At 40.5% G+C, this 25,792-nt stretch overlaps 1 protein-coding gene and 1 long non-coding RNA gene across 4 annotated transcripts in view; one reads left to right on the top strand and one right to left on the bottom strand.

Moving 5' to 3' along the window:
* Positions 1-858: 858 nt before the first annotated feature.
* Positions 859-13,328, top strand: LOC117351586. Its single transcript, XR_004537481.1, has 3 exons — positions 859-1,000; positions 11,356-11,405; positions 12,056-13,328. It is a non-coding gene; the product is annotated as an uncharacterized LOC117351586 (long non-coding RNA).
* CREBRF (CREB3 regulatory factor) overlaps positions 2,790-25,792 on the bottom strand; it is a 44,011-nt gene continuing 21,008 nt past the window's right edge. For all 3 annotated transcript variants that reach the window (XM_033927075.1, XM_033927076.1, XM_033927073.1), the window contains exons 3-9: positions 24,653-24,778; positions 22,930-24,013; positions 20,501-20,695; positions 15,402-15,591; positions 15,061-15,134; positions 8,946-9,068; positions 2,790-7,702 (exon numbers count right to left, since the gene is read on the bottom strand). In XM_033927075.1, coding sequence (XP_033782966.1) covers positions 7,587-7,702; positions 8,946-9,068; positions 15,061-15,134; positions 15,402-15,591; positions 20,501-20,695; positions 22,930-24,013; positions 24,653-24,778 — 1,908 coding nt within the window. In that variant the 3' untranslated portion in view covers positions 2,790-7,586. The remainder of the gene's footprint in view (positions 7,703-8,945; positions 9,069-15,060; positions 15,135-15,401; positions 15,592-20,500; positions 20,696-22,929; positions 24,014-24,652; positions 24,779-25,792) is intronic.

The following is a 25,792-nucleotide window of genomic DNA, read 5'->3' as shown; positions in this document are numbered from 1 at the left end:
ATTACTAGTGATGTGCTAGTGACTTATCTAGTGGCCCTACGTGAAACTCTGTGAACCTCATTTGCATGTGCGATGTTTTGAGAATGACTTGGCTTTTTGACATCGTTACAATACATGACCACAACAGTGGCACATCGGATTTTTCCAGTAAGTTTTGAGAATCTTCCTTGGAGCAGGTTGCTTTGGTATTTCTTGAAGGGAATATTAATTTTCCAGACACCAAATCTCACCATTGTATTTCCCCCTCCCCCTCCCTCAAAGTAATTTATATGGAGTGTGATACACAGAGGACACAAATCCAATCCATCCAACTTATTTCATGTTCAAGTGGATAAGGAGGAGATTCAATTACACCTGTTTTAATCCTTTCATTGGCAGATAGTGAAACGGCTGCTTTACGTAACCTGATGTTGAGCTGAGAGCAACCGTGCCAAGTCACAGGCATTTGGAGATGCAGATCTCCCATAAGAGCCATCGAGAACTGCCAAATAAAGGGTTAAAAGAAAGGGCTGCACTTCTATAGATCTTTATCCAAGGCCCCTGTGTTCCTAGAGCAGCTCAAGGTAGATTCTGATTTACCTTGTAAAATGCAGATATTTTAAATTAACATTCTTGGCATAACCCAGAGCACCAGATGCATTGATCCATGGAGGATAGCATAGTGGTAAAAAGGTACTGTTTCCCAGCACAATCTCCTTCCCTGGCGGTAGATGTAGGGTTACCAGATTTTACTATTGTAAAATCTGGACTCATAGCCCTGCCCCCAGATCCACCCAGTTCTAGCCAGCCCCACCTCCTTCCACCCAAGTCACGTCCTGCCCCCTCAACCTGTTCTTGTGCTCGGAGCTGCGTCGTGAGGGCATGTGCAGGTATGATGCCATGATGTTCCATGCACGAGCGAATGCACCTGATGTCACCGTGATGCATCCACACATGCCCTCCTGCTGAGGTCCCGAGGTGGAAACTTTTCAAAATCCAGAAGCCACCCCGACAGGTCCAGGTAAATCCAGACATCTGGTAACCCTAGGTGGATGTATACAGATCACATGCTCAATCTCCCACCATTATTTCTGCTCATTTCCAAGATTTTAACTCTGTTAACTTGAATAAATAGCCCTACAGTTCTCTGTTGTCTATACACTCCCTCTAAGAAGCATACGCCTTTCTACCACCGCAGCAGGCCTTAACACTCCTCTCCCCGTTAGTCTTCCTACACCTCAGCCATCCATCACCACTGTCGCAGCACTTGCAATGCAGCGAGGGAGTTGCAGATGCTCGTGAAGTGAGACCATCGCTCTCCTCTTCCTCATGCATAAAAGGCATCAGAAAATTAAGAAAAACCCAAGACCTTAAAAAAGGTTCTTCAGCATGTGAAAAGCTATCAAACTGTTTAGAAGGGGTGATCAAATGAGAAAAAAAGAAAATTTAGGACCTTCAATAAGAAAACAAAAATTATATCTAATGGCATAAACACAAGAAAAAATGTTTAATGTGCTTATTGTAAATCTAATTCATCATTTTTTAAATTTTGGATGATACAACCTTTTATAAGTTACAGCAGTTTGGCATTTGCAATCTTACAGTAGCATACTGAAATCTCTCCTTCATGCAAAAACTGCCCACACCACTTTTGCTTTCAGGCGAACATAAATAGATCTTGCACACACCTGGAATGGCAAATGTCTCCTGTGGTGAGTGATGGCTAAGATATTCTGAACAGCTATACATGTGCTACTGTACTGGATTCAGATAGAGTTACAGCTCACTTTAATGCACATTTACTTTCAATACTGTAGTGAAGAAACTTGGGGGGGGGGGGGGCAATGCTCAAAACTAACCCCAGTGCTAGGAAGCTGTTAGTGCTTAATTTGCATGCATGTTGTACACAGAATGTTCAAAGGACTGGAGTACAGGTATTAACACGTGCACTAAACAGTACCACAAACTATATGGAAATGCATTTAAATGGATGCAAATGAGGTTGGTTAGTATTCCTCCAGAATACTCAGACAGCAGTGCTGCAATGCCCAAAGCAAATGATGGTCTATAATGGCAGAAGCTTAGAGGGGCTTGGGGAGAGGACTTGTTGCCGATTTCTCACATTTAACTGCTGGGTTTTGTTTTCTTTTGGAAGCAGAAGGAAGCCCAAGCACTGAGCTTAACAAACATGTCAGCAAGTCTGAACAAAAGCGAAAGGGAGCATACACATAAGCACCTATTTGTTTTTTTGCACTTAAATTTTGGGAAGGTTGATATTTAAGTGCAAACTAATTTTTTTTAAAGTTCATCTTTAAAAAGGTGAAGAACAGCACTGATGTGTGCTTGCACTCCCGGTTTTCGTCTGGGCATTTACCTTGAAACTTTGTGCGCATGTGCCAAGCAGATTCCTCCCCTTGCTTTTGATTTAATAGCACAACTTATGTGTGCATAAAATTTGAACGTCATTTGCTTTGAGCATTTGTTAGTACAATAGCAGCGTTGAAAACTGCCTGTGGGCTTTAGCACCAGGACTTTTGGCATCAGCCCCTTAAAGCTCTTAACTATGTGAAATGTCACACACTGGGAAAAACTTGGAGAATGAGCTCCAGAATTTTCCTGCATTACAGGTCCCCTTAGAACCTGGTCCAGAAAAGAATAGTTCTTTCAGACTATAAGCTTGCTGTTGTGTATGTGAAAAAGGTTGTCCCAATTTTTACATTTAATCGTAGTTTAGTACATAGCAATGCAAAAGACAAGACAAAGGAATTAAACCAGGTAAACTCATGTCAAATAAAGCATGACAGAAGGTATGCAATGCACATTTCATTTTTATTTTTCTTACACTTTCTCCCCAGCATTTTCAGAAACAATTTAAAACTGGTGTTGAAACACCCATACAGTACAAAATAGTTTAGCAAGGGGCCTGTTCAGAAAGCTGTTTGTTCTGCTTTGTGCCGCTTGGCAACAACCCTTTAGCACAGGAGGTTCACTTAGATACAGGTTTAAGAATCAAAACTAGACATTCCTTCATGATGCTTTATCATCAGAGTTCTGAAGTTTCTTTCCAAAAGGTTGCAGATTTTTAAAGGCTTTGGGGACTCTTGTTTTCATTCTGAACACTAATAAGGCACAATATAAAGCCATATCATACTCTGACTTGAAGGAAATATTACAAGGACAGCAGTCATACATGGTACACTAGAAAAAGGAATCCCTTGTACAGACTTAAAAGTGTGGCACTCAAAATGAGCCTCATCCGAGAGGCTGAAGGAGCATCAGATCTAGGGTATTTAGAACATAGGAGAAAACGAAAAAGCAGACAATGGAAAAGGAGGGAATCAGAATTATAGTGCAGATTGGAGTTTATTTTCCCCAAACTAAGGGTATCATGTTGAAGCAAAACACAAAAGCTGTTAATCTCATCCACATATGATTATTGAAAGTGCTGGGCTCTGCTCATCCCTGCATACTTTCCCCAGAGAATGTGTCGGAACCATTTGGTTTGTAATACTTTCAGCATCAGCTGAGTAGAAGCAAAACTGCAGTTGCTGAAAAGGAAAGGCTTCCACAGACTATAATGGCAATACATTGCTTGAATCTTAACGCTCTGGATTTTCATTTTTACCCACACCAGAGCCGGGGTTACTTTTGTATATGTTGCTGGGATCAAGGGAAAGAGACCACCACATGCTGTACATTCTCAGCAGAAGCATCCTTTCTCAGAGAGCATGGGCAGAAATGAGGGACGAACAGAGCAGCCATAGGAAACTCTTCTCCAGAATGTGTTTAACAGTTCCAGAACAGAACATGTCCATCGTTTAGCCGTAAATCTCTTCTTTGTGATAAGTGTATCAAGAGCTTCAATAAGAACTGAGGAAGTAGAATATTACTGGCATCAAAAGTACAACCATGTCCAGACGGTTTTTAAATGCCACAGAGTCCTCTGGTTAACATGTAAAGCTGCACAGCTTGCGCAAGTCACCTTTGTGGTAGAGTTAAACCCGGAAGGGGCTTAACTTTACTCTCACTTCTACTGCCAGGCTTACATCAAGTATCGCTGCAGCATTCTGCCAGTCCAGAGTTAGCAGCAAATGGCAGGACCAATAGAAAATGCAATTCTTGTCTTCTTTTTAAACAAAGTGCTTGTCTAGAATATACATACATATATAAATAGATACAAAATAAAGTGTCAACATTAAAAAGTTCAACTAGTTAACTTAATGGTACATAGAAAAAACACTGAAATGCGAGAGAGTGCAGAATCCACCACACAAAAGTATCATGAAATGCTGGCCCAACGTGGGATTCTAGTTTCACAGACCCCTTTGTATACACTGAGCTTTTCCAGGAAAAGAGAAAGAGAGAGGAGGAAAGAAGGGAGCAGCATTTCCTCAGACTTTCCATCCCTGGTGCAATGAGCTCAGCAGGTGTCCCCCACACTAGTCTGAAGTGGCTTATGCCCTTTCTTCAAGGCTCCTTTAGCTACAACATCCAGGGGACACTAGTGCTGATAAAAGCATCAGTGCATTTTACTCCTAGCCAAATGCTGATTTTGAAAAACCCTTAATTTAGTAAAGGTGAAGAACTTCTGAGCCACTTCTTCCTAACTCATGGCCTAGTTTAAAAAAACAAACCCCAAAACAAAACAAATCTGAGTAGGCACTTGGTCTCCCTCCTACTTTCCAGTACTGGCTTGGTACATCAAAGTTGACCGTGATAACTGAAAAGAGGCTTCACCAACCTAGAAACCAGGTCCCCCATTTCCTCAACTTTGTGTTCATTTGAAAGAACCATACTTCTTTCCCAATACTAAAGCCTTAGGAATCATTTGGATGTGTTTTCACACTGACTTGGTGCAGATACCACCATCTTTCTCCTGGCAAATCTAAGAAAATCATCTGTCCAGTCAACTGGCATTACCAGTACTAAGCCCTTCTGCAAAGCGACAAGGTCGTCACAGCTCAAAACTTAACGATGATACATAGGATCACGTATTAAAACCTTTACCAATCAGCATTGCTCCATGTTCTCGGTGTGAATGCTAGCAAACAATTGAACAGTATGCAAGTCACACCTTGAAGCCCTGGAAGAGAGATCAGGAGTAAAGCCTCAGGCTTATGGGCACATGATGGAGGAACAAGGGGTAAGAAGACTTCCAACTGTTTTACAGCACAACACTCAGAACTTAAACACTATCGGCAGTTAGGACCTAAGACAACATAAATGCATTTTAGATGGGATCCCTGATTTTGTCATAAGTGGGTTTCACATACAAACAGTTTATGAATTACTATTCTAGGGTACTTGACTACAAAAGCAAGGAAGGTGGTCATCCTGTAGGTAACCTAGAAGACCTCCCAGATACCTCTCTGGACATCTCTAGTGACAAGCAGAACATAAAAACAAGAGGAGGACACAAACTTGGGAGGGGGTGGGGGGAACAAAAACATTCAGGATGTCAAATCCCTAATTTCCTTAAAAAGAAAAGGAAACTGCACCTTTCATAGAAAAACAAAACAAACCCACAACAATACCCAAAAAACTATGCTTTCCAGAAATTGCCGTTAATTCAAAGGACTCACTGAACTTTGCTGCAAAACCCTCAAACACAATTAAGAGAAAATTTAACAGCTGCAAGTTAGGACTTTTACAGCACATAAATTACTCATTTTATTTGCATGACAAGAGACAGTCTGACTTACTATGTCTGAAAAATAAAAATGAGATACATATTAAATAATATTCGATTAAATAAACTAAGAAAAAAAAGGAAAATGTCGAGACAATAAAAAGGAAGCCTTTCTAAATGGGGTCCATGAAACCAGAGAAAGATCTCATCTTAACCCAAAAATATTAACTTTTTTTGGACAAGAAGCAAGGCTCTCCACATCATTTAACACTGACTTAAAAAGCAAACGCTCCTATGATGGACAGAAGCACAAATTCAAATGTGTTTGTATTAAAATTCAGAGCAAATACAGCACTGAAAAACAAACAGGAAGAGGAGAAACTAGTCTTGAAATACCTGTACAAAAATATAAAAATCTACAATATATATATTTTTTGTTGTTTCTTTTTATAGCTTTTGTTGATCCTTGGAAATGTCAGAAGCACAATGATACATCAAACTGAAAAAAGTGGCAATGAAGGAATTAGAAGATCTGTAGCTCTCTCTTACTTACATATGTACATTTACAATACAAAATTATTATTTTTTTTAATATATTTTGGTTGTTTGGTGGAAATATACTACTACAAGCTAAATAAAATTTAAAACTCAGTCAAAAACACTAGAATATTTTCACTGAAAGTTCAAATATATTAATATATTTCCTACTATAACTTTGCAAAATATTTTTTTCTTTTTCCATAAACTCTATATAGACACCAACTTATCTACTTTCGAAGCTGGCTAAAGGAAAACTATAGTGTACTAGTCCTTTAGATAATTGGACCCCAAAGCAGAAATAAAAATTCACAGTTGAGTAAAACGCCCTAACCCCTTTTTTTTAAAAACTCTTTTGTTATTTTTTTTTTTTTCTTTTGTTTTACATTCAGTACAGTATCTTTGTAAGCTGTGCAAAACCTTACGGAGACTGGCAGTTTGCCATGGATTAGTTGCATTTGTCTTTGGTACAAAAAAAACAAACAAACAAAAAAAATCAATCACAATAAAATGTGCAAGAACTTGATTTTTTTTTCCGGCCAAGTACCGAAGTTCTATGGTTTTCAAGGAGACCTCTCGTGCTCTTTTTTTTCTTTTTCTTTTTTTATATATATATATAATACATAGACTCTGTGGCATATATCTACATTTCCAACATATTCCTATATACATTCAAAATCTGTAGGAATTGGAACAAATATACTTAAACCCCCATAATTTTTTTCAACCATCTATACATCTGGTCACCCCAGGGTTCTTTTTATATATATATCTATATATCTATATATCATACAAGAGACTTTCCCAGCTCAGAACAGATCCTTCCCCCAATACAAGGCACAAAGAATAGACTTGGGGTTTTTCCTGACTTGCTCAGACGTTTATAGACTGCATTCTCAGAAAATAATTCCCCTATCAAACACACCAGCTCTACTGCCATGTCTGCTATATACAAGTGAAGTTAAAGGTTGTAAGAAAAAATTGCCTTCTTCTGAAATAAATTCTCACAACTGTCCAAACCTCAACAGCTACCTGCAGTTTAAACACTAAATGCACACTCTTCCTCCATGAAACTTAAGCAGTTGTAATGTTTGGCATCTACTAAACTGTTCTCACAAGCAAAACAAAAAATTTTGATTCCAAAACAAAAACAAATTGAAGACGCTGGTCCTAGAAGAGATTTTTTTTTTTTTGTTTTTTTTTAAATGCCTAGTTTTGATATTTATGTCTGAAGCAGCATTAAAACTAGTTCTTTTATGCGCCTTATTATCGTGTGTTAAGCGTACTACTACTTTTGTCTGTGTTTTCTTAAACCAATGTAACCTAATTTTAAAATGTTTACATAATGCTAAATGAACATGCGGAACAGAATGAGATCTCCAGTGGTGAAATGAACAGCACAGATGGAACTCTGACCAGCCAGGGAGTCAAGCAGCACCCATTAGGCTTTTGATGTTGGGATTCGAAGCCCCACCAGTCCGCCAGTGGGATTGCCCTCGGATGTTTTCTCCAAAACCTGGTTCACAAATTCAGATGTTTGCCCAGCTACTGGCAACCCTGGGTAAGGGAGGGGAGAAAAAAAAAATAACACGTTAGTTTTCAGAACATCTGGTGAAAAAATATTATAAAATGAATCCATTTCTTCCATACTAGAATCAAGTTTCCATGCAGTTAGTGTGGGTTAATCCATACTTTAAGATGTCCAAGAATATATACCCCACTCTTTTACTAAGCCTATGAGCATCAGAGCATTTAGCGTTCAAGGCTGTGGTAGAAACCTCTATTGTGGCTTAGTAAAAAAATGCCTTAATAGCAATATGCACAAATAAGGGTCAGAAAGCAATTGTAAATGGGACCTTTTCACTAAGTTTCTACACCTAATAAAAGGAGTACAGCTCTTTAAAGCAAGTCACAGATATACAGAAGCAAGAAAAAAGGTCTCGCCTATAACTGCTTTCTTGACCCTTTGAATATGTAGAAATACAGTGATTTGGTAGATTGAATTTATTTTAAATTTGGATCCATCAATGGATTAGTCACACTGGAACACAGCATCCTTCAGTAAGCTGGTTTCTTTTAAGTGTTTTAAACACAGAGAACACCAAAGTACTGGGTATAAACCAGGCTTCCTACCAGGCCCTAAGCAGAAAGTATATCACATAATTATTTCAAAATTGTAGTGAAGTGGGAAAATCTACTGATTTAAATGCAAAAACTCCACTTATAGGGCTAAGAGTCCCAATCCAACAGAAGAAAAAAGCCTCAGGTCTTATAGGTAGAGCCCAATGCTCAAACCTCCTCCGCCCTCATAATCGGCAAAAACTTCCGCTGGAAGTGACTATATGACACTGTGAATATTTTATTAGGGACTAGGATTTTCAATTAACAAAAAAAACTATGTTGAAAATGTATAAGTTAAAGGAGTCCTATGATTAGCCAACGTTTCATGGACTTCTGATCTCTCCACACAATTCTGTGAAAGTAATACCATATATCACTTTACTTAAACACTTGTCATTTATAGTCTTCCTGAAAACCAGTCCTAGCCATCATTATACTTCTGCAGCACAGTCCGAATTCCCTTACCTCTTCATGTTTTAGTTAACAAATGAACTGAAACCTTTGGCAATATTATGAAGGTGTCAATTTTTGTAAGACTTCTCAGCATCTCAGAAAGGACTGGAAAGTATGGATTAATGAAATGGAGGCTCATGTTTGTCCAAAGTCTCCAGAGATGCTTCATGAACTGACTTGGGACACAGAACATAGCCCTCTACAAAAGGCTGAAGAGTTTCCTTACCCAGAGTATCTTTGAGAAGTATGTCAAGTTTCTGTGCCATGTTGGTCCCTCGATCTTCTACAGGGCTGTGTACACAACTGACAATTTCTTGTTTGATTGAATTGATTACAAAGAGCAAGTTATCTGTGTAAAAGTCAAAATGAAAACTAGTTGAGATTGTAGAAGCTATTTGAAGATCTACAAACATACGGAGAGGGGCATTTTCAATAAGATGTATAAATCTGACTTTGGATGTTTCCACAAGCATGTCCTAAAGCTGGGTCCGGGAAACAATCATTTTCAAAACCGCAAGAAGTCTGTTTTCCCCCCGAAAATGACCTAGCTAAACATTTAGGCCCTTAGGATCTCTCTTATTTGGGTCATTTTTGAAAATCAAAATGTTCAAAACAAGTCCGTTTGGACATGGGGTGGGGAGGGGCAGCATTTTAATGGACTGCCCACACAGACATGCCAGCAGGGCACTACTGTGAATTTCACATAAAGGGTGCCAAGTACACACTGCGCCATAACCCTCTTAGAATATATGGTGAGTCCTCCAAAACTCACCCACTTGTCTACCAGCCCAATAGCCCTTATGGCTGCAGGTGTCACTTATATGGCAGTACAGTAGAGCTTTCTTTTTTTAGGGGGGGGGGGGGGCGAGGGGTTGGTGGGTTCACACTTTCCACCATAAATGCTTATTGAAAGCTTCTATACCGCTACTGACTGGGGAGTCAATTTTGAGCGGTTTGCATGACCTTCAGTAATGGTGTTACAATACATGAGTGTTAAAGATATGTGAATCTTACCTATTTATACCATTTATATACAGTGGGTAGGGTGGGATATGGACCTGGATCCCCCCTCTCTATGGTTTACTACACTGCCCATCAGGCTTCCTGCTCTAATAGGATTTCCCATCATATCTGCAGCTGTCAGAGGCTGGTATGGGTCAATGACCATTAGGGGAGTGTGTGTGTAGGGGGAGTATGACTTAATCCCTCCAGTGGTCATCTGGTCAGTTTTGATATAACAGCTAAAGTATTAATTAAGATAGCCCTGTGCAGAATGTATATCACATAATTATACCAAGAGGTCTGCAGGACTGGAGGAAAAATGACCTGCAAGATGTCTAAAATCTCAGTTTCAAAAATCAGCATTTGGTCATTTTGGCAATTAAAATGTCCACATGCTGGTTTTTGCCGTTTTTTGGACATTATTCTGTTTTGAAAATGATCATCATAGTATCAAGTAAAATCCTAGGAGTACTTTTATGCCTGTCCTCTTCCAGGGTCCTAGCCATTAACCATGTTAACCTCCCCCCCCCCCCCCATTTACTCAGTGAATAGGCCCCACTGGATTTTATTAAATCTAAAATCCAATTACCTTTCCCAAATCTGAGCTCCAGGTGAGTTGTAAATCAGATACACAGGTTATTTCCCTGCTCATAAATATAAACAGGCAATGGAGGATAGAGAAGAATCTGAATAAGAAACAGGCTTTTTTTTTTTTTTTAAATTAAGTTTGCAATATTATTATCAAGTAAATACTTGTACAAAAAGTGATATCATTGCACCAAACTTAAATTGCTAACATATTTAAACTACACATTTCTCAAGTCTACAATACTAGGATCCAAGATTTAAAAGATTGGAAAAATTTTTTAAAAAGTGTAATAAGGAAAAACATTTTGCCTAAATCCCACAAGAACAGACTTCAGAGAGTTAAGAAAGACATCTTCAATTCCCTCAATACGCTTCATACCTGATTCAAAGAAAACATATTTCAATGATTGATATCTCACAATACATTTACAAGGATATCACTGAAAAAAGTTCTACCAATCTGTGTTACACCAGGTTTTAAAAGTAAAAATTGTCATTTCCTCTTTTCTATATCCCAAGAAACATCCAGAATATTTGAATTTTGAATCCCAGAAATGTTTTGTGTCTCTTGAAAAACATCTTCAAAATCCATAGCTTATCTGGCGTAAGAGCTACAGAAGCTAATAATGCTGAAGGTTTTGCTAGATCACTTTCAGAAGACTCCAAGACATTAGAAATATCTTAGAGATTTCCTTGAGTTACTACTTGCTGGTCTTGAGATGTTTTTAAAGGTAAATAATAAACTTGCAAAAAAATGAGGTATTATATCTTCAGGCACTAAAAGAATTCCCATGAAATACCTTTTTAGCATATCTCTAGGTGTTACAGAGAACACCAGAGGAAAATTTAAAAAGCGGAGAATATTATTACGAGAAATATTTTCTGAAACAGGCATTTAACACAGGTTAATGAAAAGGGCCGAGCATGAATTAACTTTTACAGCATCACTCTATTCAAGCTGTACAGTCCACATTTGCTTTGCCCTGTGGCTGGTCTTCAGAAATTCTCTTCATGGTATTTTTCTTCTTTGCTTACTTCCCCTCCAGGGATTCAAGACAAAGTTAGACAAGTTCCTGCTGAACCAGAACATACGCAGGTAAGGCTAGTCTCAGTTAGGGCACTGGTCTGCCGGGCACGATGGACCACTGGTCTGACCCAGCAGCGGTAATTCTTATGTTCAATTCAGCATTGTTCACATTTTTTAAGTGATTAATTCTTTCTCATTGTTCCTTCTGAAAAGGGGAAATTAGACCTTACCTGCTAATTTGCTTTCCTTTAGTCCATCTAGACCAGCACAGATGGGTATTATGCAGTCCTACCAGCAGATGGAGACTGAGAACCACTGAGCTTTGACCTAGCTTATTAAGTGGGCTAAGTCCCCTGAAGCCAGACAACGAATAGCCAGGCAGACGTAAAACAAAGAAAGAGGCTTCCACCTCACCACACACCATGGCTGCTGTTGCCTGACCTAGCCAATACCAGCATAAGCTAGGCAATCACTGACAGTCATGTCCCTAGGATGCACTACACACTGAAGCTCAATGGTAAGCCTCTTTGAAATGCCTCTGACCAAAATCTGAAAACTTCTATTACTGCAAACATTTCCTCTTTGCATAATTATTTTTTTACTTTTCAAGAACAAAGCAGAAAGTAACCCAAGGGTGGGCTCTATGCCGGTCTAGAGGGACTAAAGGAAAGCAAATTAGCAGGCAAGGTCTAATTTCTCCTTTCGTATCATCCCTCTAGAATGGCAGAGATAGGCACTACCAACAGTGACCATTAAGGGCAGGAGCCTCACAAACCTGTCTCCAACACACAAGCCCTGAAAGCGGCAACCTGGCAATTGAAAACATTCAGCCTGTAATGCTGAGAAAACAAGTGAACAGAGGACCATACTGCCACCTTACAGATGACCAGAAGAGACACTAAGGAATGCTCTGCCCATGACACCACTTGAGTTCTGGTGGAATTGGCTCTCAAGAACTGTGGCACAGAACATAGGCAGACACCACGTCCTCCTTAATCAACCTACCAGTAGTAGTCATGGAAGCTACCTTTCCTTTTCGAAGACCCCATAACAGTATGAACAACCTATCCATAAGCCTAAATTCTTGAGTTACAGCCAAGTAATGCCAAAGATCCTGCGGATGTCAAAGCAATGCAAACGCTTTTGTTCTACTGTCCCTGAACGATCACCCAGAACCAGAAGGGAAATGACCCGATTCGCATGAAATACAGAAACCATCTTGGGAAGAAACGAGGGGACTGGACGAAGAGTTACCTTGTTATGAGAAAAAAGTAAGAAAGGCTCCCTACACGAAAGAACCTGCAATTCTGAGATATAATGGGTCGAGGACAAAGCTACAAGAAACACTGTCTTCAGGGTAAGGTTCCTAAGCATGCAACCCAAGAAGGGCTCGAAAGGAGCTGCCATTAGGAAAGACAACACCAAACTGAAGTCCCAGGGTGAAAGAGATGGACGGACAGGAGGATGAATGAGATGGATTCCGTGATAGAAGCAGACAATGTCTGGGAGCAAAGTTAGAAACGGCCATGAATCAAACCCTGAAAAACAGGACAAGGCTGCCAGGGAAACTAGGAGGGCGGGAGGGGTAAGGGACCCAACCTCCCAGGTGTAACACCCCTAAAGCAAAGATGATCCCCTTGGGCCTTCAGCTTCAGTCCAACAGCCCCAGGCTAAGAAGAACCTCCAAAGGAGAGGGAAAAAACCAAGTACTCGGAAAGCAAAAACACCCCTAAAGTAATGAAAGGAAGGAAACTTAAAGAGACTACAGAGGTGTAAATTACCCCTCTACCATCTGCTGAGAAAGAACTGATTGGCTTCAGGGGATTGCATAGCCCACTTATAGGCTAGGACAAGCTCAATGGTCCTCAGTCTCCATCTGCTGGTAGGAGTGCGTAATGCCCATCTGTGCCAGTCTAGAGGGACACCATGGAAAAGACTTTGTTGGTAACCGTGAGCTGCTTCAGATAATATTGGGACTCTTCATGCAGTCTACTCCACCAAAACACAGCCCGTGTTGAGTCCTTCACAGCAAACAAATGCTGTTTCTTTGAATAAAGGACCATTTCAAAATTTTATTTGTACATTGTATTGTGGTATTTATATGGTTGTCTCCATTTTTTTCTTCTTCTGTCTCTCTAAGACCACAAGCTGAGAAATAACAGACCTTCCAAATACACCGATACAGTGAATCAAATGATAGTAATCTCCCTTCTGCAGGAGAAAGCTATTTCCATTCTGGCAGCTACTAGTATACACTGACCGATCATATTATATGGTGAAGAATGCAGATCAAGATTAAAACAGTTCAGCAGAAAGATATTTGTATCTAATGGGAACTAAGTCATGAGAGAGGTCTGCTATTATTAGATCGCTCCAATATTCTTGTATTCACAGACACGCACAAACAAATCCCTACCCAGCTATCACTCTTCCTCCAAAGAAGTTCACTGATTGCAAGAAAAAACATATACATTTTCATAGGGTCAAGTATAACTGATATAAACTGTATTTATTTTCAGTCAAATGAACCAAGATTAAAGACCTAGTGGCTTTAAACAAAAATAATCCACCCACATATTAAGGTCAAGAACCATTCGCAGTTCCCTCTCTCAGGCTACAACAGGTTTCTCACCAAAGAGATGTTAAGCAAGCATAGCATTTGGCTATGACCCTCTGACTCACAAGGTTTCATACATGTCATCTCAAAAGGAAATTTATTCTTAACCGGATTTCGGTTGCTGCAGTACCCTTGGAGAAGAGAAAGGGGTTAGTGGGGTGATTTCACTGAGGTACAGTATAGCTGTTATTTCTTGCATGTGAAAGGGTGCTGCTTTCCCTCCTCTGGGAAATTATTGGAGAGCGTCACTTACTTAAGCTTCTAAGGCAACAAGTGGCCGTTTGCTCTTTTGGCAGGACTGGGGTGGCTGAGATGATCTTTGGCATTGCCTGTCGAGTGTTGTCTTCATTTCTTGTGAAGTATCCCACAGGTCAGCGCCCATGATGGCGATGAAGTGTTACCAAACAGTATGAACTGTGGTCTGCTTGAAAGTCAGGATCTGAACCAAGCAAGTACTGTTCCATTGCTATCTGTCTCTACTAGTCGTGCCAGCGTAATATTCTGATCCTCGGTGTCAAAAGCTGCTGAGGAATCCAGCAGTACTAACACAGAGGCAAATCCCGTGTCTTGGTTTTTGAGATCATCTAATAGGGATACAATGATCGTTTATGAATCCAGATTGACATGGATCTAGCCAGTTGCTCTCTTCTAGCAATCACCGAGTTGAACTCCATTTGTTCTATAAGTTTCTTAGAATGAGAGGTGTTAAGTGTCGATTACTGGCATCAATTTAGTTAGGCACCTAATCTCCCCACTATTCTATTTAAATTGGAGTTCTACCCCCAGCCCTCACTTCAGGAACCACCTGATGGGCCGCCGCGGGAGCGGACCGCTGGACACGATGGACCTCTGGTCTGACCCAGTGGTGGCAACTTCTTATGTTCTTATGTTCCTTCCCCCCAAATTCTATAAAAGTTTCAAGCAGCACCATGGCTCAGTTCTCATAAATTACATGAAGCTGAAGGGATCTTATGCCACATTCTTGCACTGTCTTCTATTCAGATGTTTCCCAGCCTCTTCACCCTTACTGCAGCTGGAAGACCTCATGCCCTGACCACTCGAGCACAAGGGGATAGAATGTTATAACAGTACAAGCATTTCACTTACCATACTCTGTGTTCAGGCCCCATAACTTCACCTTGTTGGCTTCATACTGAGCTTTTTTCTTTAATCTACATGCCCTGTGTGAAGAATGAATGAAAAATGTTGCATTATCTTTATTGATCTGCAGCATTCATATCTCAGCATAAAATAGGACTTGAAGGTCTGCTAGTCTTCTTACAACCTAATCCATTGTGCAGTTACGAAAGGAAAGAGAGCTATTATTGCTGCCTGGCAAAGGGAACCAACCTGGCACAGGGAGAGCAGAAAGTTCCAAACACCACTGATCCAGTCTAAATCAAAGCCAATGTCTCCCCAGTAATCGCCAACAGTTTTGAAATATTTACCTGGAAGCAAGCTTATTCTTTTCCTTTCGGGACCTCGGTCTGGCTGTTAAAGGAAGCTCACTGACTGGTGTCAAGTCACTGATCACTTTATTAAGTTTTCTTAATTCATTGCCAATCTGGAGAAGTTTTCGGGGATTGGGCGTCAGATCTTCCACGTCAGTCCTCCGAGATTTTTTCACTGCATATTTCCCTGTTTGAGCAACAAAAGACTTTATATCCTAGAACAGAATGACTTGTCCGTAACAAAGCAAACATGAAAAAATTATTCATCTCTGGCTGGCTACGAAACACCAAATGGCCTATCCAGTCTGCCCATCTGCATTAACCACTCAGCTTACAGTCCCTTTTGCAGATTCTCTGTGCTTGTCCCACGCCTTGGGAAGCCAATTGAAAAATGTATTAGGTTAGTCCAATTAAAACAAATATATTGCCTTAATATTTTCTTTGTTTTATCTCTAGTACCTTGAATTCAGTTACAATCTTTATCGCCCCCACCTCCACAAGGAGGCAGTGCCAAACATCTACCACCCTTTCCATACAGAAATATTTCCTTAGATTACTACTACTGTTAATTATTTCTATAGCGCTACCAGATGCACGCAGCGCTGTACAGAGTCACAAAGAGTAAGAAAACAGTAGAACCCATGCATACACCAGAGGGGAGGAAATGCAGTTGGCTCTGATCCAGATTTTTTTTTTTTTAAACCCAGCCTGCACTCAAGCCCAGTGCGGATAGAACCTGGGGTGATTGATCAATGGAATAGTCTTCCACGCCAGGTGGTCGAGGCCAGTAGCGTGCTCGACTTCAAGAAGCGATGGGACAAACAGGTAGGGGTACCACAGAGTTATGCTTAAAAGATGGATACCCCAGGGAGGGAGGGTTAATCTTGAGTGGGCAGACGGCCCTTATCTGCCGTCATACTCTATGTTTCTATGGGGCGAGCCTTGCTCCCAAGGGACCGGACCTTCAGCTTCCAAACTGTTAGTGCAGGCTAGCCAAGTGGGTGCCCTTTAGCTACAGACTTCTGACTTCAGAGTCTGAACTCTCCCACAGCCAGAGATGTCCCAAACTGGGAGCCTCTGAGGCATGAACAAAAAGCCTCATGATTGGATGAAAAATATTCAAATTAAATGAAAAATAAACTTGAGCAGAACAGAAAGGCTTCTACCAAACTGAGGAGTTACAGGACAGCCCAGGGTGATAAAAATGCTAATGAGGCTCTCTACACAGAATCTCGTGGTAAGTAACCGACTACCCAAGAGTTCAGGAATGAGGTGTCTATTGCATTAGAAATATGATTTGAACTCTCTTGCATTCTTCTGAATGTATCCATGTAAAAGACAAGGGGTTGTATTCAGTGACAAGAGGACAAAGAAGCAGACTGTGCTGGCCCCTATCAACTGCCACTCTGGTTCTACAGAACAATGAATGCATTACGAGTTTTTACTGGTATTACACAGTAACAAAACTGGGTTTAAAAAAAAAAAAAAAAAAAGCCTTGAAAGTATTTAAAAGAAAGTGGTTTCACAATATGAACTCAAACCTTAGCTTTACTGAGAAGCAGGCCTGTCTTAGCCTAGTTCATAGCCTAATCCTGGAAATTATGCCCACATGAATTTTGAAATGGTTTCCACTCTCCAAGTGCAGAATCATGCATTGGTAGCTATAAAAAGGACACGCTACCTTTCTTTCATCTACAAAATAAATGGTAGCAGACAACATATTAGATTTGCACTCTTCCACATACAGTATATTACTCTTATGGGAAATCTATATAAAAACTTTTCAGTTTTTAAACATTCAGTAAACTTCTACTTTTGTAAGTCTTTTTTACAGAATTCTCCAGCACAAAAGTCAGGTCTAGGAACAGAGGAGCCAAGCATCTGCCCCTTCCAGGCTCTCTTCCAGCTCAGGCTCAAATTCTATCTGCTCCTCCTGTAGTTTCACTCGCCAAATAGCCCAAACCTCACCCTAGCTTAATCTCCTTCTCACCTTGCATCCAGAGAGGTTCAATCCTCAGTATACTTTACCCTTCCTATCTCTCTAGGGTAGAGATACCCCAGCTCCCCACCCCCTTCTATGTTGGCCTCCAGTTTTCTCTCAAATCCCTCACTGAGCACACATATCTCCACAACTGTCTTGGAACTCCTCAACCCAAAAGGACACATAGCTCTTCTCACACCTCCCTCTCCTTTCTAAAATCCTCTCCTAAAGTCACTTCATTGGCTTCCCATCCATTTCCAAACTCATCTTACTGCCCCTCACTATCTCTCTTCAGTTATCTCCCCCTATGTTCCCTCCTCCCCCCCATGAGTTCCACTCAGCTGGTAAATCCCTCCTATCTGTGCCCTTCTCTTCAAATGCCAACTCCAGACACCGTCCCTTCTACCTTGTTGTGCCATATGCTTGGAAAAAGCTGCCTGAATCCCTATGGCGGGCTCCATCTCTGGCAGTGTTCAAGGCCCATGACATTTATCTCCAAAAGTTATAGTTGTTTACTATATATATTGTCATATTATTAAGGCTATACCTGATATTTGTTCATATGTTGTAAACTTTCATGAACTATACCTGTTTTCTAATGTTCATATTTGATAAAACTAATAAACAGATTGAACTAAAAAAAAAAAAAAAAAAGTCCACCTCTTCGAGAGTGCTTTCAACTCCTAACTTCTCTCACCTTGGGTTCTGCATTCACAACCCTATATGTCATGTCTGTCTGTCCAAGTTAGATTGCAAGCTCTTCTGAGCAGGGACCGTCTATAAATGTCAAAATATGGTGTATGTATTACTTTTGTGCTGTACTGCTGTTTCACTGTATTGTTTTTTGTTATAAATAAACAATTACATTTTTAAAAAGTGATGAGACGTAGTAGCAGTGTCTGTGTGGTAATGGTTACCATATCACACCATTCTTGCAAAAAAACACAACCTAAATTTTACAATACAGAGTGAATTTTAAAACTATGTCTGATCTTCAAGGCCCTTAAAAGGAAATGATCCAGGGGGACATCACGTGATCGGCACCAATATGGACACTTGAATCGCTCTCTTCTGTCAGCTCCTACTCAGCAGATTTGATACTCTATCAAAAATATGTATCTGAAGCATTATGGCATCTAAACCAGCTAAATCTGACTCCTCGATTGCAATTCAAATCAGCAACGAAGCGTTCAAAACAAGACCTGCCTACTCCTGAGAAGGCCCTACACATGCCATCCACTGACTTCTTTTTTTTTTTTCAAAAGTCTTTATTCATTTTTCATCTTACATCAAGTACACAATATTACATCAATTGTACTTATACACATCACTTGAATTTCTTTCAGTTATTATCTTAAATACATGTAATTTATTCCCTCCCCACCCACCCTTCCCACAAATATTTAAATATAAATTTTGTATAAATATTACATTATTATCTAATGATTAAACCTTAAACAGAACTTTATACCGCCTCCCCTTCCCCATATTATAAATGTACTTTCAGTGGAAAATGGCATCTAATCATCCACTGACTTTATCTGACTCTATTGTGGTCGATATCAAACTGCTTAAAGATCTTATGCAACAAAACTTACAACATACTTCTGAGATTAAGACCAAAATCGCCACCGTTACCACTCAACTTGCGCAGTTCAACGCCAGAATTGAGCTCTTTGAAAAAGGAGCCGCAGCACACGACAAATAACACTTGCTCATGCAACAGAAACTAAGTAAGTTAGATTCTCTTCAGGCAGAATTGGATGACATTACATTGCTTGGACTACCTGAGCTTACTGAAGGTAAAGATCCTATCTCCTTCTTGCAATCTTTTCTTCCTAAATTGCTGAAAATTTCTTTTGACCCACCACTCAAGATACAGCCCAGCTACGATTGCATCAGGCAACTCTCATCCAAGACCACTAATTTTCAAGTTGTTGCGTTAACTCTCATACTTTGCAAATTTTGCAATCCTCTAAAGCTGTACTCGCTTTACATTATGAAGGCAAAAAAATCTTCTTCAAGGCTATGGCCAAAAACAAATCTTTTCTGGATCTACGCTCACAATTGAAAGCGCCTGGAGAGCAAAATATGACCTTTTCTACCCGGCCAGAATGCACGTTACTCACCAAAGTATCACCAAAACCTTTGATGATCCTGCATCTCTACAGAAATTCCTTCATGATCTCTCTAATCGCTGATGCTGGCCTTCTTTTTCTTAATATTAATGCGCATCTCAGAGCCAAATGGGAAAAGTTTCTATTCATTATTTCTTTACCCAAACAGCCAACAGGGGGATGCCGTTCCTCCTACTGGATTACAGAAGAGCGGGACTTGGATGCGATTGTATGCGATGATCTTAAGGTGGCCAAACAGGTTAAAAAGGTGATGGCGAAAGCTAGAAGGATGTTACAGTACATAGGGAGAGGTATAGCCAGTAGGAAAAAGGAGGTATTGATGCCCCTGTATAAGACCTCATTTAGAATATTGTGTACAATTCTGGAGGTCGCATCTTCAAAATATATAAAAAGGATGGAGTTGGTCCAGAGGAAGGCTACTAAAATGGTGCATGATCTTCGTCATAAGGCGTAGGGGGACAGACTTAAAGATCTCAATCTATATACTTTGGAGGAAAGGTGGAAGAGAGGAGATATGATAAGAGATGTTTAAAGACCTATGTAGCATAATTGCACAAGTTGGGTCTCTTTCATTTGAAAGGAAGTTCTGGAATGAGAGGGTATAGGATGAAGTTAAGAGGTAATAGGCTCCGGAGTAAATAAGGAAATACTTATTTACAGAAATGGTGGTAGATGGGTGGAACAGTCTTGGTGGAGACAGAGACTTTGTCTGAATTCAAGAAAGCCTGAGATAGGTACGTGGGATCTCTTAGAGAAAGGAAGAGATAATGGTTACTATGGATGGGCAGACTGGATGGGCCATTTGGCCTTTATCTGCCATCACGTTTCTATGATTTCAAACGTGATCCAATGTGTTTGAGCAATCTCTTGAATGGCTTAACCAATCTGGAGATGGGGGTTTCTTCTAAGTGTTTACAAACAAAACAAAGCCTTAGAAGCAAATAATGCTAACACTAGCAGCCAGGTGACAGACTTACCATGATGAAGCCCATTCTTTTGGTACATGTTACTTGGTAAGGTCTCTCTGTTCCATTCAGAAGATCTCGGCATTCTCTCCTGCTGCAAAGGCAGCAGCTGCTCACTGTACTCCCAGAAGTATCTCCTCTTGCCCCTCTTTCGTGAGGAAACTGCCGTCATTTCTTTTAGGTCTTCCACAGAGTCATTTTCATATCCTAAAGGCATAAGCAGAACTTGTAACTACTACTATTATTTCTAGAGTGCTACCAGACATACATAGTCACGGAGACAGTCCCTGCTCGAATGAGCTCACAATCTAAAATCAATCATGCCCTATCATCACATGCCCTCAAGATATGGCTGGCACTAATTATTGATGCCAGACAAGGGTTACCTAGACAGAGTTCAGAGGAACCTAATTGATTAATTTTCTCTTCTTAATTCAGCTTAAATCCTTGAATTTACCTTGCTATTTTCCACAATAGAAGTGGAATTAGGGTTTTAAGTTGGACTTGGAGGAAGAAATATTAACTTTAGTACAGAAAATGAATCCAGCCATTTGCTTTTTTGATCCATATCTTGCAGCTTTTATTTGTTCCTCTTGAAGGGCTTAAAAGCAGACTGAAGAATATAATAAATACTTCATCACAATCTGTACTAAGTCAGACTGTGATTCAGCCATTTCCAAAAAACAAAAAACAACCCCAACATGTAGAGACAGATATAGTGGAAAATTTCAACCAACTCCTATTACTTCTTTTTAGATTAATATAATTCATGAAAAAGAATGTTTTATATCCATTCTAGGGAGAAATTAGGTCTTACCTGATGATTTATTTTCCATTAGTCCTTCACACTATTCTAGTTCAGTAGGATAGTTTTGTCCATCAACCAGAAAGTAGAGATAGAACATTCACAGAAGAACTGCCTTCTATAGGTCCTACCCAACCACAGCCCTTCAGTATTTACATCAACAAGCAGAGCGAGCCCGGATCAACATCTGCCTAACTTACCTCGCCATCTCCATAATGACCATTCATAAACATGGTCCCAACAAGGATCCTGGTTTCAGCGTGTCTCAACCTGATTCCTCAAACATACTCCTACATATATTCACCGAAATCCCTCAGATTACCACACTTGCACTATATAGTTGGCAAAGCTTGTGTGGTGGTTCTCCTCACCGGAACTATTTAAATCAGTGTAATACCGGCATATTATTTATAAGTTATACGCTGTTTGCCTGAACTGTTCTGTTGTTGTGTCATCCCCGACCCTGATGAACAATGAAACGCGTCGGTGGGGAATGAGGCAGCAACTGTTTACAAACTAACCAGATCAATTAAAAAGCTAATTTTTTATATATATATATATATATATATATATATATTTTTTTTTAAATTTATTTAAAGAAAGAAAGAAAGAAAATAAATAAGCACGGGCACTTTATTTCTTATTTTCAAATTTTTTATTTATTACACCGATTTAAATAGTTCCGGTGAGGAGAACCACCACACAAGCTTTGCCAAATATATAGTGCAAGTGTGGTAATCTGAGGGATTTCGGTGAATATATGTAGGAGTATGTTTGAGGAATGAGCTCTTAAAGAACTATTATTGATATCTATATATTGAACTTAGGTGCCAGAATTGTTCTTGATAGTTGAACATAAGAACAGCCTTACTGGGTGTCAAAGCAGCTCCTGATTGGTGAGGCCCAACTTTAGTGCAGAAAGAGGCGGTCGGAGCATACAGCGAGTGATTTCCTTCACTCGCCGGCGCTCCGGCTGCTCTCTCCTGGTCGGTGATTCGCGGTTGTAAAATTCCGCAAATGACTTGAAGAACACTGTATAGGCACAAAAGGAGAAATTCTGTAAATGGCGTCTAAAAAGATAGGGGCCTCTCTCTTGTCAATCACATTTAAGCGCTTATTACAGAAGCGTGCTTAACTTAAAAATTAGGCACCTATAATGTAGGCCAGGGTTTACTTTGGAGTTAGTCGCCATTAGGTGCTATGCAACAGGTGCCTATCTTTTGTAGAAGTGCATCGAAGAGAGGTGCCTATCACCCCAATTAATTTTTTTTTTCAATTATGAACTTGTTAAAGCTCATAATTAAGCTAATTTACTAATTAAACCCCCTTTTAGAAAACCACGCAAGTGGTTTTAGCGCCAGCCAGCACGCTCTGTGTTCCTATGAGCGTTGGAGCAGCGCAGAGCATTCAGCACACCAGCCGGTGCTAAAATCCTCTTTTTTGGGGGGGATTTCTAAAAGGGTAGAAACCTTTTATAAAATTCTCTCCAAACTGTAGATGAATGTACATGAATCTGCATCTATATCAATGTCTATCCATCTCTGGTAGCAATTGGACATATCATAAGAGATTATAAGCATATTTTTGCATAGGCCTAAAGCCATCATTCCACTTTCTGTTGTATTAGCAGAAATACCTGGCTCGGAGAACGTGTCACTAATGTCATCTTTATCATCCTCATAGTCTTCCTCTTCTTCCTCCTCTTCCTCCTCATTTTCAGACAGTTCATGTTCACTACCAAAGCCTTCATCGTGATCCTCATCGTCGACCTCATCCTCCTCCTCTTCCTCCTCCTCCTCCTCAGGTTTGCACTTCATTGGCTGCTCTCCTGAACTGTCCGAGACAAAGAGAGAGTAATTGTGCTCTTCTTTCTTTTGCGTTGTGTCCAGCACAGAGGTGCTGGCAGTCAGGCTGCTTTCTTCCGTAGCCGGTCCCTGCCTCTCTTGAGGAGGAATAAGGAGGTCCTTTGTCTCCCTGAAAGGCAAAATGGAAGAACCCCGGCTTTGAAAGGCCTGTATGCCTTTTCTTTCCTGTCTCTTTCCTACTGTCCCACAAAAACAAGTTGTCTCCTTCATTACCTGTACAGGTACCTGACTTACACACAGCCTGCCTTGGGGAAGTGGGTTAATTTTTACTTTTGCTTTTTTCACATAGTCCTTACACTCCATGTGAACATTCACCTTTTCATTACTGTACGCATTTGTTTTCACTGTCAGTTGTGTACTGGATGTGGGCTTATTTGCTCTCTGAACACAGTCAGGCAGGGGCCCCTCAGCATGGAGGATCTTTGAGGAGCAAACTGGTGCCGCTGCTCGACTTGCCGTTAGTTTTTTTCCTGGTAGGAATGGGGTCAAAGGGTTTGGTTTTATATTCAAGAAGGAATCGGGGCAATAGAGGGAGTCAGAGACAGACTGGGAATCCTCACTGTTCAGCTGTGCCAGGGTTGGGGTTTTCCCAATGACTTCCTCATCTTGGTAAGGACTGGAAAAGTCATCCAGACCAAGGTAGTCCACTTCTTTTGTTCCCCAGATATCACAGCTGGTTAGTTTGGTATATTTTGTTAAGTCTTCACAGTAGGTGTCCCACTGCTCCCAGTTTGAAGTCAGGACAGCATCATTCTCCAGGACCTCTGTGTAGGCCTCCAGGTTATCAAGGTCTTTGCAGTCCTCCATGGACAAAAAGTTGTCCGTTGGGCTCTGCTGGTAGTTCATTTCTCTGTCCTGTAACACAAAAAAGTAATTAAAAAAAGAATTGCCCCAAAACCTTGTTATTATGCAACCCAAGCCAACTCAAAGTATAAAGAAAAAAAACAAAAAAAAAAACTCAGGACCAAACATAAAAAAATATAATTTCCGATATAATTGTTTTTTGTTTTTATTATATTTACCTTTAATAAACACAGATTTACTGTTAAGAGTACACTTGCTCTATCTTGATGTCACTGGAAGATACAGCAAAGGATTTAATGTCTACTCTTCAAAAGGCAAACAGGACTGACACTTTAATGGCACTCTCATGCCCTGGAGACATGGCCACCTTAAGTTAGTAAGAGTGTTTGTGAAACTGGAGAGAGAAAGACACTTGCTACCTAACTCAGGAGTATCATCTGACTTCATTGCCAAAATAGGGTTACTGTTCACAAGAAAATGCAATGAATTTTGAATTTAATACCAGAAAAGTAACAGCTTCTAGACATCAGGAGAATCTACGTCTTGAGCAATAAGATTGAACTTGGCTATCTATATTGGCTCATAAAGCAGTGCAAAAAGCCTTCTAGATCCACAAAAAAATTTATTTCTTTAAACAGAATCTGACCATGTGAACTGTAGCACAGAAATGAGAAACAAAATGCAACTCACCAGTTCATACATGAAGTCAGGATCCGAACTGTGAGCTAAAAGATCTGTGCTGATCAGAGTCTGCTCGGAGAGCGAGGGGCTCCGAAAGGCATCCCCAAAAGGAGGATCCATTCCGCTTACACAGGGCTGCAAGACATTTTTTTTATTTTTTAATTCACAAAACCCAAAACTGGAGAAGTGAAAAGTATTTACTAAGGCCCTGATTATATATCCAGCGCCTAAATTTAGGCGTTGGTAGGCGCCCTGCCAATGGTCAAAAATAGCCTACCGATGCCTAAATAAAAGATGGCTAAAATGGATGCTGAAATCGCAGCTAGGTTGGTGCTTTAGATCGCCAAATGCCAAAGTGGAATTAGGTGATCTAAAGCGGCTATCCAGCCGTGAATCACACCAAGACAGGCGACTGAAATATAAGCCCTGGTAACTCTGGCCTACATTTTAGCTGCCTATGTTTGCCTAAACCAGAGGTAGGCAATTCCGGTCCTCGAGAGCCAGAGCCAGGTCAGGTTTTCAGGATATCCACAATGAATATGTACGAGATGGATTTGCATGCACTGCTTCCTTGAGATGCAAATTTATCTCATGCATATTTATTGTGGATATTCTGAAAACCTGACCTGGCTCCGGCTCTCGAAGATAAGAATTGCCTACCCCTAGCCTAAACCACAGCAGCCGATCGGGGCAGGAGAATTACCCCCCTCCCCCCACCCCATTAGCAGAGCAGCAGGGATTCCACAAAGCTGCGATTCTTGGGCAGCTCAGCTGATTTTAGAGGGGAAAATTCCCTTGCCGCGATTGGCTGAGAGTAGTCACAGCAGGGAACCCCCGTACCCAACCTCAAATCAGCCAGCAGGAGAGATGCCCACTCCCTCCTGCCGGCGCCCCAACCCCCCGCTAACATCTCCGGCAGGAGGGATGCCTATCCCTCCTGACGGCAGCCCCACCCTTTAAGGTTACCACCAACCAGACTCAAGATGGTCAAAATTACAAAGGTTTCTTAAACCCTGTGTATAAGACTACAAAAGGTAGAGATGTTTAAAGCATAACCTGATAGTCAATGTGCTTGTCACATGTCACTGAGTAATGCCATAACTTCCACCCAGTCACCACTCCTAAGGAAACAGTAGCTAAGAAAAGAAT

The sequence above is a fragment of the Geotrypetes seraphini genome, chromosome 18, assembly GCF_902459505.1.
Source record: "Geotrypetes seraphini chromosome 18, aGeoSer1.1, whole genome shotgun sequence".
In the NCBI taxonomy this organism is placed as follows: domain Eukaryota; kingdom Metazoa; phylum Chordata; class Amphibia; order Gymnophiona; family Dermophiidae; genus Geotrypetes; species Geotrypetes seraphini.
The sequence above is the reverse complement of the archived record's forward strand: the minus strand, read 5'-3'. Positions and strand labels throughout refer to the sequence as shown.